The sequence below is a fragment of the Podarcis raffonei genome, chromosome Z (genome assembly GCF_027172205.1).
Source record: "Podarcis raffonei isolate rPodRaf1 chromosome Z, rPodRaf1.pri, whole genome shotgun sequence".
Classification (NCBI taxonomy): domain Eukaryota; kingdom Metazoa; phylum Chordata; class Lepidosauria; order Squamata; family Lacertidae; genus Podarcis; species Podarcis raffonei.
In genome coordinates this window covers 41937794-41958789 of record NC_070621.1, presented here as the reverse complement: position 1 = coordinate 41958789, position 20996 = coordinate 41937794, and the positions used below count along the sequence as shown (strand labels likewise).

At 43.9% G+C, this 20996-nt stretch overlaps 2 protein-coding genes across 4 annotated transcripts in view; both read right to left on the bottom strand.

Annotated features, from left to right (window-relative positions):
• Window positions 1-369, bottom strand: part of TBC1D8B (TBC1 domain family member 8B) — a 46675-nt gene extending 46306 nt beyond the window's left edge. The window contains exon 1 of one of the 3 annotated variants that reach the window (XR_008328647.1): window positions 102-369. Coding sequence is in view for 1 of the 3 variants with exons in the window: in XM_053374690.1 (XP_053230665.1) it covers window positions 102-231 (130 nt within the window). In the remaining 2 variants the exon portion in view is untranslated. The remainder of the gene's footprint in view (window positions 1-101) is intronic. The other 2 variants (XM_053374690.1, XM_053374692.1) reach the window with 2 other exon arrangements.
• A 6193-nt stretch (window positions 370-6562) lies between these two features.
• Window positions 6563-20996, bottom strand: part of RNF128 (ring finger protein 128) — a 39500-nt gene continuing 25066 nt past the window's right edge. The window contains exons 2-7 of the mRNA XM_053374695.1: window positions 20175-20422; window positions 14967-15038; window positions 12542-12624; window positions 9402-9498; window positions 8771-8939; window positions 6563-7131 (exon numbers count right to left, since the gene is read on the bottom strand). Coding sequence (XP_053230670.1) covers window positions 7013-7131; window positions 8771-8939; window positions 9402-9498; window positions 12542-12624; window positions 14967-15038; window positions 20175-20422 — 788 coding nt within the window. The 3' untranslated portion in view covers window positions 6563-7012. The remainder of the gene's footprint in view (window positions 7132-8770; window positions 8940-9401; window positions 9499-12541; window positions 12625-14966; window positions 15039-20174; window positions 20423-20996) is intronic.

Sequence of the window (20996 nt, the reverse complement as noted above, 5' to 3'; positions counted from 1 at the left end):
GTCTAGCCCGGGCTCCCTCGCAGGGTTGTTGTGAGAATGCAAGGGAGGAATCTAACCGGGAGGGGCGGAAAAGAGGGAGAGGGAGGGAGCCGCTGCCTTACCGGTGAGCCCTCCTCCGCCTTCCTCCCCACAGCCTCTCCTCCTCTGCAGGACGAAGTACCGGTTGGAGCGCTCCAAGACCCACAGCTTCAGCGCGTTCTTTAGCAGCACCTCCTCGGGAGTCAGCCACATTATTGCTGCTTGCAGAGGCAGCTCCGCTCAGCCTTCCATGCCCGCCTCCCGCGCTGCGCGCTGCTCCTCCCGGGCTCCCACGTACGCAGACAGCCGGCCAGAGGCTCCCCGGGAGAGGCAGAGGGAGGGGGCGGGCAGGCGCGCGCGAGCTGCCCGCTGGGGACTGTAGTTCCAAAGGCTGCTCCTCTCCACGCCGTGCGCCTCCGTGGCGCACTACAAGCCCCGGCAAGCCTTGCGCAGGCAGCTTCCCCCCCCCCCCGGGCTGCTGCCTCTCCTCTAAGGGGCTGGCCGCCTTTGCCTTGACAGCTGGAGAGTTGGGGAGGGAAGGTTCCCCCCGCCACCGCACCCCAGCTCCCTCCCTGCGGCTTCTGTTTGTTTTCAAAAAGTGTCCGACTTCTGCGGTTTGTTTCTTGGCTGAAGCCCTCCGGGGAGTGTTGGACAACTCCGTTGAGGTGGTTAAGTTTGCCCCCCGCCATGCACGTCCCACGACATTGGCAGGGCTGGATCGTGTGCAGAGGAGGGCGCCCAAGATGGTCAAGGGTGTGGATACCAAGCCTGATGAGGAATGGTTGAAGGAGCTGGGTGTGTTTAGCCTGGATAAGAGGAGACTTGAGAGGAGATAATGACAGCCACCTTGAAATATCTTAAGGGCTGTCACATGCAGGAGGGAGCATGCTTGTTTTCTCCTCTTCTGGAGGGTAGGACTCGAACCAATGGCTTCAGGCTGCAAGAAAGGAGATTCCGACGAATAGGAATAACTTTCTGACAGTAAGAGCTGTTCCGCAGTGGAACAGACTCCCATGACAGGCGGTGAGCTCTCCTTCCTTGGAGGTTTGTAAGCAGAGGTTGGATGGCCACCTGTCTTGTTCTCTTTTTTGTTATTACTTGTAAGATGGAAAATGTGGTATTGTTCACTTGCAAAAATCCAATAATTATACAGTGGTACCTCTGGATGCGAACGGGATCCATTTCGGAGCCCCATTCGCATCCTGAAGCGAACGTAAGGCGCGACTATGCGTGCGTGGGTTGCGTTTTGCCACTTCCGTGCATGCGCGTGACATCATTTTGAGCATCTGCATATGTGCGAGCGGAGAAACCCAGAAGTAATGTGCTCCATTACTTCCGGGTCGCCGCGGAGTGCAACCCAAAAATATTTAAGCTGAAGCGTATTCATCCCAAGGTATGACTGTATTAAAAATTAGCCCACACTTTTATATCTTTATTATTATTATTGCCTTTATATCCCACCTTTACTCCAAGGAGCTCAAGGTGACATATTCCCCCCCTCCCCATTTTGTCCCTCCCAACCAGGGGTGCATGACGCAGTGCAGTGCATGCACACAATTTGAATGGCAATGCCCATCAACTTTTGGGGGGGCAGCTGAAGACCCCTTGGCCCCTAGGAGTTGGCTCCTATGCTCACAACAGCATGTAAGGTAGGCCACACATTCTAGTCATAAGGAATCTAGTCCAACCCACACCATTGAAGGATGTCTGCTGCCAGTGATAATAACCCTGTTGACTTAAGAGCAAAGGCCCACCTCATTTAGCACCCCCCCCAAACAGTGCTTTCCCTGCTTGTGGCTGTCCTCCATGATATTTCATTGAAGGGCCATATTTTCTCACGGATAATCTTCTGAGGGGGCGACACAGCAATTATGGGCGGTGCCAGCAAATGCAACCTCTGCCCATTGGTCTTATAACTGGTGATTCTGGATCTGCTATTCAGTATTCCAGATTGCCATTCAATATACAGTAAAATATCAACAAATGGGTTCCCAAGTGCATATTTAAAAGTGGGTACAGTGGTACCTCAGGTTACAGACGCTTCAGGTTAGTCTCCGCTAAGCCAGAAATAGTACCTTGGGTTAAGAACTTTGCTTCAGGATGAGAACAGAAATCGTGCTCCGGCGGCGTGGTGGCAGGAGGCTCCATTAGCTAAAGTGGTGCTTCAGGTTAAGAACAGTTTCAGGTTAAGAACGGACCTCCAGAACGAATTCTTAACCCGAGGTACCACTGTACTGGGTCTGAGAAGGTTGAAGATACCTGCATTTAGACTACCCTCCAGCCAGAGACCCATGCAGGCATGCAAGCCACCAGGTTTAGCCACAGCACTTGCGAGCATGGAGCATGCCCACTGAAGGTTGCATCCTGGGGAGAGTCTCAAGGGCCAGAGAGGCCCATATTAGTGGGGCAGGAGAGCTGAAAATAATGCCAATATATTTCAATCAATCAATCAATCAATCTTTATTACGGTCCAGAGACCCAACAAATCAATATATTTCACTTCTGGCAACCAATGTACCCCGTTTGGTTTCAGATAGTACGTGGGTAAGCAGAGTCTAAAAAGCCCAGGACACAAATTTTCAAGGCCCTCTAGTGGCTATGGTGGCTCATTTACCAGAATTAATGTATTTAGTGTTAATTCTGGAAGTATATACTCAATTCTGACCAAACTAAGCCTCCTAGAGCAAAATATACATGGGGGGGGGTTTAGTTTGGTCAGAATCAAGTATACACGCTAAATACAGTGGTACCTCAGGTTACATATGCTTCAGGTTACATACGCTTCAGGTTACAGACTCCGCTAACCCAGAAATAGTACCTCAGGTTAAGAACTTTGCTTCAGGATGAGAACAGAAATTGTGCTCCGGCGGTGCAGCAGCAGCGGGAGGCCCCATTAGCTAAAGTGGTGCTTCAGGTTAAGAACAGTTTCAGGTTAAGAACTGACCTTTGGAATGAATTAAGTACGTAACCAGAGGTACCACTGTACACCATTTCTGGTAAATGAGCCACCATAGCCGCTAGAGGGCAGTGAAAATGTGTGTCTCAGCTTTTTAGACCCCTCTACCCATGCACTATCTGAAACCAAAAGGGCACATTGGTTGCCAGGTGTGAATTGTTCTTTCCAGCTCTCCTACCCCAGTATATTGCCATATTTGGCTCCCAGATGTGATGTTCCCCCACCCCTAGGCTAGAACTCTGGATTAGGCCTAGGAGACCAGAGTTCAAGTCCTGACTCGGACAAAATGCTCACTGCATGATGTTGGGGCCAGTCGCTGTTCCACAGCTTAACCTACCTAGATGAGGGTGGAGACAACCATGTACAACTCCTTGTCGTAAAAGTGGGACACAAATGTATTAGTAAGTAAATAATCCCTTTTAAACACCATCTAAGGAGGCAACAGCCATGGGTGGCAACAAATTCCAGAGCCTTTGTGTGCGTGCGAAGGCCTCCCTTGTGTCCTGAAGCTTCTTGCTTAGTTATTTTAAAGCAGAGGCATCCTGCCAGAAAACAACTTGGGCACCTTATTTCCTTTGGGGGAAGAAAAGGCCATAGCACATTGGGAAAGTGTGGACAGAGGAGTTCAAAACCTTGTTCAACCACCCAAAGGCACAGTGGGGTTTAGCATCAGGCCTTGGCCATGCCGCTCTCTCTCAACTTAACCCACCTCAGAGGAAATCTTTCTAGGACAGGGTTTATTCCACTTTATCCCAAGCCTAATGGAAGAAGGATATTAGAAAAGCAGCTGAGTGTTCCTGCAAGGCTAAAGGGAGAGGTTTTGTAGAATAGCTAATTGTCCATAGTTGTAAGGGAGAACTAATGCAGAAAAGCCAGAACCTAGATACAGGTAGAATTGAAACCTGCACAATATATATGCTGACATATATAATGGTACCTCGGTTTTTGAGTGTCTTGGAAGCCGAACGTTTCAGTTTTCGAACACCGAAAACCTAGAATTGCTTCCGTTTTTGAACACGCCTCGGAAGTCGAACGGCTTCTGTTGAGTGTTTTTGAGTTTTTCCAACTGAACTTGCAGCCAGCCCTTTGCGCCTCGGTTGTCAAACGTTTCGGAAATTGAACTGCCTTCCAGAACGGATTGAGAACCGAGGTACCACTGTACACACTTAATCATATTAAATATTGACGCAGTGCAAAATTCTGTACTTTAAAAAAATGAAACCTAAGAGCTTGTGAGTTGTCTAAATACTTTTAGGGTCACTGGCAGAAACACTGGAAGGTAGAACAGCTTACCTAGGCAACTAAGAACAACATACATTTTCCTCCCCTCACACCCCAAAGGAAGAGTCTTTTAAAATAAGAACAGTGAAAACTTAACATGCAAGGTAAATGTCCTGGGATATATCTGACCATTAAAACAGCACCACCACACCCACCAAAGCAAGAAACCACCAACACCAATGCCTCAAAACAAGTTTTTGCATCAAGGTGCTGCTGAGCAGGTCTCTAAACCTTGGCATGGTTTATTTGGAAGGTAATTTAATACCTGCTTTCACAATCTACTGGGAAGTCCCATTTCACTAATCCTTCTTTTGAAACATACCAGCTACTTCCTCTTTCATCCATGCTTGTGGCATCCTAAGTGCAATAAGAGGAGCCCCGTGGTTGGTTTTTTTTTAAAGCGAAAGCAGTATCAGTGATCTTATGGCAACAGCAAGTCAGACATGCCCTCCTTTTGCAAGTGAAGCTAGCAATTTTGCAACAAGCTGCATCTCCCCCCCCCCCCAAAGCAACCATTTAGCAACTCTCTTTACTAGCAGAGTTAGATTTCTCCAACCTTTTAAACTAATGGACCATTAGGCCTGGATGTTGCTGTGGATTTTCCCACGTGAACCGTTATGTTAGCTAAACTTTGTCCTTGACACTATATAGTGTTTCAAGGCCCAGTAATTACAGAGAAAGTTAATCAGTTTGCAGCAACATGATTTACAAAAAGAGCAATTCCAATTCAAGCACCAAAATTAGTAATTTGTTAGATTTACAGCCTACACCATCCTAAAGATGCATAACACAGGGATATAATCTCCGGCAAACCAAGTTAATGTCCATCATATGAAGTAATCTCTTTACATCTGTCTTTGGACTGATTTTCAGGGGCTACTACATAAGGGGCTGCATCTCCCAGGTGGAATTTCCCTAATAACTCTCGCATGTTAGCATGGGGTACAGACATTTCTGTCCCAAAGGGGCCAGAGGTGGTGGACCAGAACTGGAAAAAGGCACTGCTGGCCACAAAGCCTACCCAGGCCAGCAGTGGGTGTTGAATCTAGGAGTATCTCAAGCTGCCAAGTTGCTCCTTCCAAGGGAACGCAACCCTGTCCAAACGAGGCTATCTCCTGGATGCAACAACTCAGGTCCATAACAGCTGTCCCTTCAGGATCAAGTAGAAGTGGTTAGGCAACTGAGCCTTCTCCCATCCAATATCATTAAAATATATATATTCACCCTTAATATAGTCCTCATAACAGTAGCATCTTGCTATCTGTTATCTCCCTGTTGCAGCTGTGCCAGTTAGTCTCTCTCCATTGCTGAAGGCACACAAGTCTTATATACTTGAGATTATTACACATTAAGTTAACAAGATGGAGGTTATTTAACACTCTTAACCGTCTGAGGTTCCCCATGATGATGATGGTGGTGGTGATGCTGATGTCATTCAAAGAGAGTTAGACTCTGAGACAAACCTGCTTATAACACAACTGCTTTTATTTATCAAAAATAAGGGAACATCCTAAATGGGCATTAGAACAGCGTCATTTACATTTTGTATCCAACGCGGTGTTCTTGTTTTTAATAGAAATCAAATATTTACAGCTTTATTCAACATGATGCAAAAATGAGCAGGGGAAATGTACTGTTTTCTCCTGTTAAAAATCAAAACATTAAAAAAACACAAACGAGAAAAAAAACACAAAAAAGGCCACTTCTGCTAGTGCTAGGCATTAGAAACAGAACCACAGGAGATGCAAAATAAACAATAAAGTGCATTATTCACTTTAGCGGATGAGTGGATGAAGTTCCACGCTCCATCCTAAGGCACCCTGAGTACCCCCCCCCACTTAGCTTCATATCCAAATTGCTGTCTCACAAATCAGAAAAAAATAATAACAAAAAGTTCACCCATTCAGTAATTGCCATCTTAGCCATGTTCTCACCCGACCAACACCATTTGGGAACATTCATTTAACTGTTCCTGCAGAACAATGGCAACAAAAATTCCCTCTGAGTTAGAAATCTTCAGCCTTCATAAAGGCTAAAAGCAGCAATATCCAAAGTGGACAGATTTCTGGGCTACGCCCGTGTGTTTGCACCAGTTAATTGTAGTCCACAGTAACCTTTGGTGAAGTGTACGACTGTATGTAGCTATTTTTTTTCTGTATAACTTGCAGATTAAAGGCATCTTAACTTTTTAGTCAAGGACAGCTCAAGCATTTTTGCAAATTTTAACCCTCAAATCCCATAGAGTAGGTGCAGAAAATTCCTGATATATTTTATAGGTACATCTGACTGGTCCCAGTAGGGGAGATGCTGCACTGACTATAAGGCCACTCTTGTGGTTTTATATATAAAAAATACTTAACCTAGGCTCATTAAAATGAAAAGAACACGCCCTACTAGTTAACTAAAAACATACGTTCATAAGAAAGCTAACTATGAGACTTAAAACAAGCTAATTCAAAACCAAAATGAAACAAATGAAATTCTACTGTATCAAAAGTAGCTGAGCTCAAATGGCTTTGTGTTAAGATTCTGTCTTCCTTGTTTGCACTAAAAAAAAAACTCCTCACAAATCTGTACTCGAGAGTACTAAAACTAATCCCACAAGAAAATAAGGAAATGGTCAGGTCACTCAATTTAATTGCAACCTTAAAATTTATCTCAATATCAAAGCAAAATTGCTGCTACAACAGTCTTATCGGTTCTGTCATTGTTTGATGCTGGTTATGTCAAGTAGATAGCAGGTGGTGCAAGAGCTGCTTAGGCTTTCTCTTCACGTACTTCTCCTTCGTCAGCCTCAAAAGCTGGATTGTCCAAGTGTGGAAGGACATCTACAGGTGGAGGTGCAGTTGCGTTGTTCACAAGTTGCAGATTATCACCTTTTACAAAGAAAGGGAGGGGGAAATAAGTTTAGGGGAAAAAATCCCACCCAATCACAACTTATCAAGTTTATATTTTTGTGACATTTCTATGCCTTTGGAAAGTCGGTTCCAAGAAGTTATGCTAAATTGGCTCTTTTCTGAAGCTTTCAATTTGGGCTCTGTTTTGGCAACATGTCACTTTTCCACCCCACAAGTTACAAGCCCGCTAGTAGAGCACAAGTGTCACAGAGAAGGAGCAGCAAGCACTATTGAAATTTCACCAGAGGGGCCTGAGGCAAGCCAATTAACAACGGATATACAGTGGTACCTTGGGTTATATATGCTTCAGGTTACAGACTCTGCTAACCCAGAAATAGTGCTTCAGGTTAAGAACTTTGCTTCAGGATGAGAACAGAAATCGTGTTCTGGCGGCGCAGCGGCAGCAGGAGGCCCCATTAGCTAAAGTGGTGCTTCAGGTTAAGAACAGTTTCAGGTTAAGAACGGACCTCCGGAAAAAATTAAGTACTTAACCTGAGGTACCACTGTATCGAGTACAAGTTTTTGTTTTTTTTAAAAAAGAATACTTAGCTATGTGAAGCTTTAAAGCAATACAAAAACTAAATTGAAGCCAATATTAGAATTGTTGCCTCTAGAGACAATGGAATGTGCCCCTGGGGGTGAAGTCAAACTGCAGCACCAAAGTGATCTCTCCGGGGTGCAAGTCTGGGCAGTATGTCTGGAGGTCCTGGGCTGCCCAGCCAACAATACCCCTGTCTTGGCCTCGCTGGTGTGGTCCAAAGGAAAGCAGAGCAATACGCTTGGCACCAGCTTGGAAACCCTATGAGATATTTCACATGTAGCATCTGTGTCCATTGAGTCCATGAGTATGACAAAGTTAACTAACAATAGAAGAAACTTGACACCTGACTGTTTTTATGTACAGTGGTACCTCGTGTTACAAACACTTCGAGTTACAGACTCCGCTAACCCAGAAGTAGTACCTCAGGTTAAGAACTTTGCTTCAGGATGAGAACAGAAATCATGCGCTGGTGGTGCGGTGGCAGTGGGAGGCCCCATTAGCTAAAATGGTACCTCAGGTTAAGAACGGTTTCAGGTTAAGAACGGACCTCCGGAACGAATTAAGTTCGTAATTAGAGGTACCACTGTACTTGCGATGTAGAATCAGTATTTAATCATTTTCCCAGATGCATATATAACCAGGCAACTTTTTGAGTAGTACCACCATTAGCTGTAACCCTGCCACCTTAATGCAGTATTTTTGTCAGCAATGAAGTATTTTAAGTGGGCACAATCTGCTAAAAAAGGGAAGAGCTCCAAGGCTCATGTTGGGAGGACTGAAGAGAATACACTGGAGTTTACTGGATGTGAACCTCCAGAAGGTGGCAGCAAACACTAGTATTTCTTCATCATTTTTAACGCATGCCTGCAAAAGCTTAGGGTTCACACTCCAGTGCAGATAATTTAAAAATAAATAAATAAATCATGTCCTTTATGATTGGAACAGTGAAGTATGCAATTACTAGTGATATGAAGTGCACAATCGCTCTGCATTGCATTGTACTTTGTACTGTTGTTTAATGTTACCATAAAAACATAAGACTCAGAAGTGCTACTGCACAGCCATTAAAATACTTACTTTCTGAAGAGGCCACTTCCTCTTGAACCGGCTCGTCATTCCCCTGGACAGAAGCATATCCAGATGATCCTGTCTCACTAGGATTCTCCTCATCGGTGTGCGAAGGCATGTTAGAGGGTTCGTTGGAGACAGTGGCTGGGAGAGACTCCACTCTCTCCTCTTCATCCACCTGCATCACACAGACTTAATGTCAGGGAGCCTCTACTGTAAAGATGCCACTATTTCTAACTGCCAGCTATCCTCCCACCCTTTTCATGTATCGCTGCTGTTAAGCGCTTTGCAAAAGTTGGGATGTTTTAATGCCCCACAATGTAGCTGCAAATGTATTAATTATATATAGATTTTATGGCTGTAAATGACTTAGAAACTATTTTGGGCAGTATATAAAGAAATAACACAAAGTTGCTCAGCGCTGACAAGCCAGCCTGGAACACAATGAGGAGATGCATATGAAATATGCATATTTTGTTTAGTAAATTGGTGGTGGAGGAATTTGTCTCACTGCACCTTTCATTGGGCCCAAATGCCTTCACAAACTTACTACAGCAGCCAAATGTTCAGTTAAGCTGCCGCCTCCTGTCTAGAAGCAGCAGCAAACCACATGATTCTTAAGCAGGAACTGCAGAGGTACCTCAATTCCCAGTGCCTTGAGTATGTCACATTTACACATGGGGCATGTCCTGTGCTCCAGCAGCCAAGGATCAATGCAGATCTTGTGGAAGAGATGACTGGAAAGGAAAACAAATATTTGTAATGTGACTCAGCAGGTTACAGTAAAACAGTGCTTGCTGAAAAAGAAGAAGTTTGAAGCGAATGACATTGTTCAGGAGTGGCCCAGAACCTCAGGTAAATACCCTAAGCCACACAAACACTAAACCATGAAGTGTTTGCCTTTTAGTGATACAGCAGCATCTTATTGGGAGAAAAGAAACTGCACAAGCTTTGTGGAATTTTGGGGAAGTGGGGAAACACGCGTAGCTAGGATGCAAACTTGTTGATACAGAACCTTGATGGGAAACTTTGGCTCCGAGTAGGGAAAGGGCTCTGTGTGCTCACATGGAGGGTGTTTTGAGTGTCTGCATGTCTGTATGACAAGACCTAGAACAAGTATAAGGGACCTCTGACCCTCCAAATGATGCTGAACTTCAACTCCCATTCTCCCTGGCCACGCACCATGCTTGCTACGGCTGATGGGAGCTGTAGTTCAGCAGCACTTGGGAGAGCCACTCCTCACCCAGAGACAGCAGAGACAAAGATGTAGGGCAGCCCACCACTAGGGAACTACAGAGGACTACTTCTACATTCTGCTTCCCTATTCAGCTTCCCACCCTTGTAGACTCTCAGCTGATACCACAGAGCTACAGAATACAACTGCAGGCTCCTCTTCTCTGGTTCCTCTTTATGGCATTCCATGCGCCTGAAGAAAATGGTTTTGCTTTTGAAAATTAGCCCTGTGTGCGCACGCGGGAGTGTTCATGAGTTTGCAGGTTTCCATTTCAGTTTTGATATTAATCTGTCTGCCATTTAAGGTGGTTAATCTGTCTTTAGTCCCCACTTTCGGAGCAGGACTAAAATAGCACATGCAGAATGCTAGGAGAAAATGGACTTCAGTAATATGCAAACGGGCTGACTTGCATCAGAGCATCTGAACAATTTCTCCACCCGTCAGAGGCTTCCACCGAGCTATCCACATGCTGTTAAGATGTGAAGCCATGGTCATTTTCTAAGCACTGAAAAAGTGTAATGCAGCCTTAATGTATAGCTACTTTTTTTACAAATACTACGCATGAACTGCTAATCTGTTAAAAACATTGTCTCTTTCAGATTTTGTTTATGTGCATGCACCTGATTAAGGGGAGTGCAGAAGTCATTCAAGACATGTGCAACAAGTCATACACATTGCCACAGGGTATGGTTTTGCTGACATGGTTCGTCTCAGTGAGTAACATGGTACTCCTGAACTTTTGATAGCAGAGGCACACTAACACCCAAAAACTTTTACTTGTGGAATGTGCAAGAGAAAGAACAAGTTCAGTCCTTCTGTGTCTGCATTACTCATTTTCTAGGCATGCCTCCTTCTCATGGTGGGCAATACTGCCACATCACTGCACAGGGAGTGACAGAATGATTGAGTGGCATCCAATGCAGACACACAGTAGAATTACCTTAGCTGACTGGAAGGAAGAGAATGCTACAACACTCTTGTGGCAGGTAGTGTGCTCAACAGAGTGTGGAAGTTACTGAGTTGGCCAGTAGCTACAGGGGCAGGTTTACAAATTCTAGGAAACAAATAATATCTGTCACTATTTAAAAGCTCTCTTTTCTACATATGGTAATTTTGTTAGTGAAAATTTTACTTAATTAAAAATTACCAAACAATTGAAGCAAGTTTTCTTTTATGAATTTGCAGCTAAAATATTTACCATTCTTGAGTGCGCGCAAGGTTTTTTGATTCTTGTTTTGGTATAACCATCAATCTGCTGCCTTAATTCTCACCCCCATCAATGTCACATCTGCCAGTTCTTTTAAACATACTCAACCAAGGCCTTGTGCCCTATCGCTGCATCAAATTGTTGCTGCGATACACCAGAGATGCAACATCATTGCTCAAAGCCAACTGCTTTTAAAAGCTTAAAGCCTTAATCCTTTGAAAACATTCAAGGTCTTGGAATTAAAGCATGATAGTAAATCAGGCAGCTGTAAACCAAGTCAGAAAGTAGCTAGAGCAAAGCTAGCAGGTAAATTGTCAAGTTCGCTAAATCAGGTTTCATCTGTAAAGTGCAGTAAAAGTTGTTGTGTTTGTTGTTTATTCAGTTTATATACCACCCTTTATCTGAAGATCCCAGGTAATAATTTACATAGCATAATAATAATTTTTAAAAATCATAGAAAAAAATTTAGCAGTCCTTTTTAAAAGACCATAGATTGTTTAACAGCCGAAGGCCTGGGTAAAGGGCAATGTTTTCATCTGGTGTCTAAAGTTATGAAGTCATCACCACCACCATCATGGTTTTCCTTCCCTACTCACAAACTGCCAGCAGCAAATGGGGAAAAGAAGATTAACAGGGGTTCAGGTGAACTTTTACTACTTTTTCCACAATGTGCATCCCTGAGTCAGCAACCCTGTGCTACTCATAAAATGAAGGTATGCCTTGAGCTACGGACAAGCTGCTATGTAGTATAAATGCCTCTGGCAGCAAATCTATCTGGCTTGCCTGAAAGATTATTTGGGCTGGAAATTTTCATCATTGTGTTTTAGAAGCTAGGTTTCAACAGGAGATACAATAAAGGAAGTTCCTGAACTGCCATAAACATCACACCTATAAGAATCCTCCTTTGGGAAGACGCCCAATGATGCCAGCAAATAACTGGACGCCTGTGCAAACCCAACTTGAGAGCTGTAGAAATATGAAATAAAAAGCCCTCACAATCCTACCCTTTTGCATTTACTTCCTGGCTCTCCTGGCAGAAGAACATGATTGAGAGCAGGGGAGGCCCATGCGATGCTTTCCAGATGTTGTGGGTTCTAACTATGTTCACTGAAGAGTAAGAGTTGTAGTCCACAACATCTAGAGAACAACATGTTGGCAGCACCCACTGATCTACAGCTTTGGAAAGTTAACACTAACCCTGCTCATCTGAAGAGTGGAATAAAATAAATAAAAGCCTTTACAACTTCAGTGTATATAAAGAGGGATGAAGACAGACATGACAAAATGGTCAGAATGTTTTAGCTTGAGAACGTAACTGGGGTGTGGGGAATTAACCTACTTGCACGTTAAAATTCGCACAACATCATTTGGCTTGTACACTTCAATGCACACAGCACAGGTATCAGCATCAGCACCGGTTTCCTAAAGAAATGAAAAAAAAACATCCTTGTTAGAGACCTTTGTTTTAAACAAGCATGATAGCATTTAGCAAGTGTGGTAGTCACAAAACAGGGAGTGGAACACTAGACTTGCAGTATTCCAAAATACTATTCTACAGTTGTGGTGAGTTTTAAGAATACATTTTTGCTTTTTATCTCCAGAGCGTTAAGTGTAACAATATCTACAAGACAATCTACAAGACAACAATATCTACAATATCTTTAGCAAAAAAGAAGACCAAAATATATGTAATGGAATCTATTCCATCAAAGCTATTTTACTTTTGCAGTCTTGTAGAATTCAGTCTAATATAAAAATACTGCAAAAAGCCAAAGTTGAAGCATGGCTGTTCAGTGTTCCTCCTCCAAACAAACTATAAATGTTGTCTATCATTTCCACCCAACCTTTAAGTAAGGACTATTCAACGGCGTTTAAAAATGTGCAAAGCAGTTTTAACAGGCTCTTATCCTTTTATACCTATTTGGGAAATTCATGGCTACAAAAACATCCCTTTGCTGCGGATAAAGAGGGGTCACAAACTGACCTAGTGTAATATTAATCTTTCTGTATTATAAAGCAAACAATTTCTGCATGATTATATTAGGAATGTCATTCGGATTAATAAAATATTTTAAGACCAAGGGGAGTTCTAAGTAAGCAGTTTTATACCTATGGGGCACTCAGAGGAGCTTCACAGAATAATAAAAGTAGAACAAAAATTATTTTTTTAAAAACCCCAAGAGATTTAAAATGTTACCATAACTAAAAAGCAGCAACCTAAAATGCAAATGTGGCAACAGGAGAATATTAAACATTAGCTACTTGCTGAAGTTTCCAAATTACTGTGAAGGTAGATCAGAGAACGTGCATGGATTTTCAGCAGGATATTCTAGAGCATGTTCAGGCTTGAGTCTCCAGATGTTGAACTACAACTCCCAACATCCCCAGTTTAGTCAATGGGTGAGTGATGATTAGTTTTAGCCCAGCAACATCTGGCTATCCTAGGTTGAAGAGCACTGTGGCATCACCACTGACAGTTTTTGTATTTCATGTTCTCCCAACAGACATCCTAATATGATGGGACAGGGAGAAAGAAACTCAAAGTTGATCTTAAGATCTGGTACATAGGGAACCTTTGGCTCTCCAGATGTTGCGCCATTAACAATGCTTGCTGGGGCTGATGGGAGGAACTGTAGTGCAGTAACATTTGGAGGGACCAAAGGTTCCCTACACCTTGCCTAGCAAGTCTGCATGGGAGCAGAGGGTCCTTAAGATAGCTAGGCCCTAATAAGTTAGGAGTGCCTGGCGTGCTCTGGTCCATGGGGTCACGAAGAGTCGGACACGACTAAACGACTAAACGACAACAACAATAAGACAATTTAGGGGCTTTAAAGGCCAAGACAAGCACTTTAAATTGAGCTCAGAAACAGGAAACCTTCAAACAATATGGGACTGGAACTATATAATCCAATTGATGGTGCCAGACACAACTCACGTCTTTGTATGTGGACTGAAGATTAAGGTATAATTTTGATAGAGGGCTATATACATATAATTTTGTGTATTATTATTATTATTATTATTATTATTATTATTATTACTACTACTACTACTATCATTACTGGTGTTGTCTATGTTTCTTATCTCTCTGTTCTGTCCGCCCCCCTTTTCTTTTTCTGTTCTCTTTCTCCTTTCTTTCTTGTCTTTTTGATTCTATTTGTTCCAGATACAGTGAACACTCGGGTTGCAAACGTGATCCGTGCAGGAAGCACATTCGCAACCCACAGCACCATGTCTGCGCATGTGCAGGTTGCAATTCAGCGCTTCTGCGCATGAGCAAAACACTTCTGCGCATGCGCCGAAACCAGGAAGTAACCTGTTCCAGTACTTCCAGGTTCGGCACGGTGCGCAACCCAAAATCGCACAACCCGAAGTGTCTATAAACCGAGGTATGACTGTACTATTTTATTGTATTGTGAAAACTTTAATAAAAATCTTGGTTGGGCGGGGAGAGAGACACAAGTCTGGCTGCTATATTTTGGAGTAGCTGAAGGTTGGGCTGTTTTTAAAGGTTGCCTTATGGGGAAAGCATTGAAGTTGTCTGTTCTGGAAGAAACTAAAGTGTGGTTAACGGAGGTAAGTTAGTCTTTGGAGAGGCCAAAAGCAGAATAGCAGTACAGAGTTGGTAGAAGGGTCTACAGGCCACTGCCAACAGCCGAGCACTCAAAGAAGGTGATAGGCCTGAGAACCCGCCAAATTGTTCCATCATTAGAAGCGCAACCCCACCCAGAGCACCATGAACCACTTTCTCTCAGTTACATTACCTTGTCTCCCTGCTTCAGTGTACGTAACTGAAGCTGTCCAATGGCTTTTTTGGCATCTGCTTTCAGCCGTCTCTGTAACAGACAAGCACTAGGTCAACACGAAACTTGCTCTCCCATAAAAATCTATAAACACCAACTGCTAGACAATTCATTAACGTTGAATGAGGTGTTTCCATAGGCAGATGGATAACTCTTGCCTAACAGTGGCAACCGGAAGATAATTATGAGCCAAGATATGCATGGATGTTTAACTGAAGTGTTTATTTAGCATTCCTAAAGAACACTGGAGTTTATTTAGCAGGCAATGCTTGCTTGCCTCTAAAGACTAAATGACATCAAAGTTCTCAAACACAATTCCAATGTTTTCAGAAAGTACTTCTCATTAAAGTATTAAAAAGTCCTGCGGAGACTGAACACCCCCCCACTTGTTTCAGAATCTCTAATACAGTGGTACCCCGCAAGACGAAATTAATTCGTTCCGCGAGTTTTTTCTTCTTGCGAGTTTTTTGTCTTGCGAAGCACGGTTTCCCATAGGAATGCATTGAAAATCAATTAATGCGTTCCTATGGAAACCGCTTGCCAGGCTGGCGGTGCGGAGAAGGGCTTTTCTCCCCACTGCAAGCCTTCAGGACAGGTCCGGGAACAGAGGGGAAGGCGCGCTGCGCTTCTCCTCTGTTCCCGGAGCTTGCGGTGAGGAGAAGGGCTTTCCTCCCCACCGCCAACATTCAGAACAGCATTCTGAATGTTGGCGGTGGGAAGGAAAACCCTCCTCCCACCGCAAGTCTTCAGGACAGGTCCGGGAACAGAGGGGAAGGCGCGTTGTGCTTCTCCTCTGTCCCCGGACCTGTTCTGAAGGCTGGCGGTCCACCGCCAGCCTTCAGAACAGCCATCCGAAGGCTGGCGGGGGGAGGAGGTCTCTCCGCCCCACCGCCAGCCTTCGGAACAGCCTTCCAAAGGCTGGCGGTGGGAGGAGGTCTCTCCGCCCCACCGCCAGCCTTCGGAGGAGCCTTCCGAAGCCTGGCGGGGGGAGGAGGTCTCTCCGCCCCACCGCCAGCCTTCGGAAGGCTGCTCCGAAGCCTGGCGGGGGAAGGAGGTCTCTCCGCCCCACTGCCAGCCTTCGGAGCAGCCTTCCGAAGGCTGGCGGGGGGAGAAGGTCCCTCCGCCCCACCGCCAGCCTTCGGAGGAGGTCCGAGGACAGTGGGGAAGACGCGCTGCGCTTCCCCGCTGTCCCCGGAGATTTCCCTATGGGCTTTCGTCTTGCGAAGGAAGCCCATAGGGAAATTCGTCTGGCGAAGCACCTCAAAAAACGGAAAACTCTTTCTTCTTGCGAGTTTTCCGTCTTGCGAGGTACCACCGTATTCCTTGCATTGACCTCATGTTGGCTATACACAAAACAGATGCAAACAGGATCTTTTTGTTCCAGTCATTTGCTTGCAATCACACTCTTGCAAGTCTCTACTGTGTGTTGAACTAAGCCTGTATATCAGTTAAACAAAGTCACCCACCGCCCTTAGCTTGTTTGAAGCAATTTCTAATTGGAAAGGGAAAACGTGTGCATTTGATCTAATCTGGAAAGCTGCATGATACTCAAGTATCATGGAGTCTGGTTTGAAATGCACGAATGCATCCTAGCCACCAATCAACTGGAATATTGTGACTCTCTTCCATTTAGCTGATAAGGAAATTGTTACTAAATTTATCGCCCCACCCTTCACCAGCAGGTACAGTAGTAGGGTGTTTACAACAATGTAAAAATTTAAAACAGTTAAAGCAGATTACACTCAGAGGAATAGGCTGGGTCACAGTTGCCACAATGTCAGAAATGAAACTGGATAGGTGGCATTCTCCTCCTCAGCCAACAGAGACTGGCAGATGAGCACAGGCAAGCTAATCAAGTAACTCCTATTGTCCTCAATTTTTGTTTCAGTAGGCCAGCTCCAATCAAAGCTCTCCTTAATTGCCAGGAATGCTACAGCCTTACAGCCTAACTCACCAGTCTTTTATCAAAGCTGACACAAACCACTCCCAGATCTGCTCTGATCGGACACAAGCCATAGAACAGGAAAAGATGCTAAAAGAACAAGGAAGTTGTTCTCAAGCCTCATTAATCTGATGCTCAAAAAACTTCAAGGAAATAGTAAGCAATATTTGAAAGAGCATCATATTAGAAGCTTTCGGAAGCCTACAAGATCTGCTGGCAACAGGTTTCCAAAACATGCAGGCGCTGAGGTGTTCAGCATATTTGCAAAATAAATTCCTATATGCATGCTGATGCAGTCTTCTCCGCAAGTTGCTTCTTGGTTTCTAGCACCTCTCCTAAAACCGAAAGCCAACAAGCAAACACAAAGGCAACAAATCACCTATGGGTTCACTGCTTAAATTTGCCACTAACATTAACTGAATATACAAGATGAGGTCCTTCCCTGATACAAGAGTCTTTCAGTGGCATGTGGCAGAATGGAAATTGTCTCTCATTTACTTAGAGATTAATTGTCATAATAAGGCCTAAAGATTCACATCCTTTTAGGAGGCTATAAATACTGATGAGCCACAATGAATACATTTTTGCACAAATACGACTCACTTATCATCACAACTCGTAATTTCAGCTAGGTTGGTAAGAAGCAAGGGAAAGGCTGTAATTATGCACTAGAAGAACCTGAATGGTAGCTAGATGCCTGCAGTCAGTCACACTGCTGTCTCTCAAAGAGGAGTCAAACCCATTTAGGATGGGGAGGGCACTACAAATTGGACACTTGGCCTTGGCTCCTATCATTGGAAAGATGTGGTACCAGGAACAGTTGCTCCTACTCCTGCAGTAACTCAAAAGATACTGTTTGAGCATTTCCTGGCAAAAACACATCAAAGAACACCAGGCATTCATTAACAGTCCTTGAAGAGTAGGTGACTGCTTGGTACCTACATATATAAAAAAAGAACATAAGTTAGAAGGTAATTGATTTTCAAGAGAGGAGCTTATTACAACAAGGTTATTTTCAGCCAGACCAAACTGATCAGTTAAAAAAATTATCACAAGGCAAATACCCTTCTCTGTCTAAAAATCAGGAAGCCTGAACAGTGTAAATTTCATCTGCCAAGCAAGCACTCTAGTCCCTGTTGTGGTTTCTATTTCCCACATTAGATATTGCATGAACAGAATGCTTGAGAGGGGAACTTAATTACCAACACAGAATACACAAAGCTGACTAGCCAGGAAATACTAAAGAAACACAAAATAAGTGGGAATATTTTATCCCTTTCAGCCTCTCATCATGCTAATGCTAATGCTAATGCTAATAATAATAATAATAATAATAAATTTTATTTATACCCCGCCCTCTCCAGCCGAAGCCGGGCTCAGGGCGGCTAACAACAATAAAACAGTACAAAAGTACAACACAAACAACACTCTAAAATCATTCATTATAAAATTAATTAAATTCAAGCCACTAGGCATACAAAAGAAACTGTTATGCAGTTGTAGCAGTGAAATCTACCATAAGCATTCAGATTTCAGTAGAATAGAGGTGTGGAGATGCAGAAAGAAAAGCCAAATGGAACCACTAGTACATTTCCTATACTGGTGCCTTTATAGGCAAAGGAGTCCAAAAATTAGTAGGAGGGAGTCTAAGTACTTCACATCCCTATCACCTCTCAGTGATCAAGCCAACCTTCCTTGTCCAAGATAAACGACTGGGCTTGTCAACTTTTGGGGGCCTGTGGGTACCTCTGGATTAGGATTGATGTCCTAATCAATTTTCCTTCCCCTATCTTCCCTGGAACTTTTTGCATATAAATTAAAGTGTATTGCAATAATTGCTAGTCTTTATTGATGCACCCAAATAAACTTTCCCTATGTTCCCATGCCCAGTGGCAGTCCTTACTTGCTATGGTCAAGTAGCTATAAGACTACAATAGGCATTCCCGGTTGTCACATCCTACCCCTTGTAGCGGGATGCGGGTGGAGCTGTGGTCTAAACCACTGAGCCTAGGGCTTGCCAATCAGAAGGTCGGTGGTTCGAATCCCCGCGATGGGGTGAGCTCCCGTTGTTCAGTCCCAGCTCCTGCCAACCTAGCAGTTTGAAAGCACATCAAAGTGCAAGTAGATAAATAGGTGGGAAGGTAAACAGCATTTCCATGTGCTGCTCTGGTTTGCCAGAAGCGGGTTAGTCACGCTGGCCACACGACCTGAAAGCTGTAGGCCGACTCCCTCGGCCAGTAAAGCGAGATGAACGCCGCAACCCCAGAGTCGTCTGCGACTGGACTTAACTGTCAGGGGTCCCTTTACTCTTTACCCCTTGGAGCACCCAGAATCACATTACATGAAGAATTCACTTTTCATATAAGGAACTTCAAACAAGTATTTAAACCATCTATTTATTAGAAGCACAGCTGATTGGGAAACTGGGAGACACTGCTTACTGGGCTCTGCATGGGTGATAAAGAGCTCTAGAGAGACTACTAGACTAATTAGCAATTCCCTGCATAGACTTTGAAAATCCAAGACAACACTCTCAATGTGTAAACATCACAGAACAGAGCTAACTTGTTTAGTTAATGAGATTCAAGCCTCCTTCTTAAGTTGCATATAAAGAGGTGAATCCACCATTTAAGACTCATGGAACCATGATTAATCTTAACACAGATTTTATGTAGCATGCTGGCAGAAGTGAGTTGTGATAAACAGCAGCAACTGACCCCCTGAATCCAGCATTTTCTACACACCTGAGAAAAGTAAGCTTTAGCAAATGTCTTCACATGTCTTGAGGAGTAGGGGTGTACATTTCGCCATAAACATGAGGCTGTGAGAGAACCAGTGTCTACTAACAAGCAGAGGCAAGTTAGAGCAAAAATACTGGGACAATAAAGCCCAGAAAATGCCCTGTTGGGTCAAATGAAAGGCCCATCTAGTCTAGAATGCTGTTCTCAGTATTGAACCAAAGGCCGACTACATGTGTGCATCAGAGATTCCCAGCAAGTGGAATTCAGAGGCATCCTTCTGCCATCCTGCGAGGGACTATTACTGAGGCATCCGTAAGTCCAGAACATTGCCTGTAGGGCCTCAGCTGCTAAAGCAAGATCAACTATAGCATGCTGGAGCACTTAGCATATGTTATGTCAGTGTTACATCAGAAGGCCAGTGTTGATTTTGCTATGTAAATTGGTACATCCAGACTCTCTAGTGAAGAATGCATATGAGAAACTCACCTGTCTCCTGTTCTGAGCCCTTGCAAGTCTAAGCCTCCTTGCAGAATAAAATATAAAATACCCGACAGTGGCTGCTGTGACGATGAAGAAAGACACAGAAACAAAGAAGATGGAGTAGTTATTCATCCATGATCCGTGTTTTTTCCCCACTTCAATAACCATGGTCACTTGGTAGCCTTGTTCCAGCCTACGGAGGATTTCAATGCCTTTTGAATGGCTAATCATAATGGCCACAGTGTTTCCCGTACCTGTGAGAAAAAGACAGAGGTCTGAGAGTTAGATTTCCCTACCAAAGTCGAGTATTAACCTATAAAAGCCTATTTAGTATTCTATATCTTGTTCTCCTTTAATTTTAGGCAATATACGTAAGTCAGGACAGTTGCCTTGAATGAAAAACTGTGGCAGGCATGTCCAACTTTCAAGAGACTGCAATCTACTAAAAAAACTGGCAGTGGTATATCCATTAAATTGACCAAAGTTGTTGAGGTTTTTTTTGGGGGGTGGCAGGTCCAACAACTGACCACGATCAACCCCAGACCCCCCCAATCAGATTGTGATTGACCTGTTGGACACCCCTGAACTATACCCTCCTACTCTGCCAAAAAAAAACACACCAAAAAACCTTAGGGCATTTTAATGGGATCTGCTCCTGGATTTGTTGGAGGGCGCACATGGTTTTTGGGGGGTGGGGGGTTGGTTGTCAAAAGCCAAGGTGGCATGTTACTGACTCTTGGCATATTTTTGCACTGAGACTATTGATTGGAGGGCCAGGATGTCTGATAGTTTAGTCCAGGGTAGAAAAACCTTCCTTCTGTAAAGTAC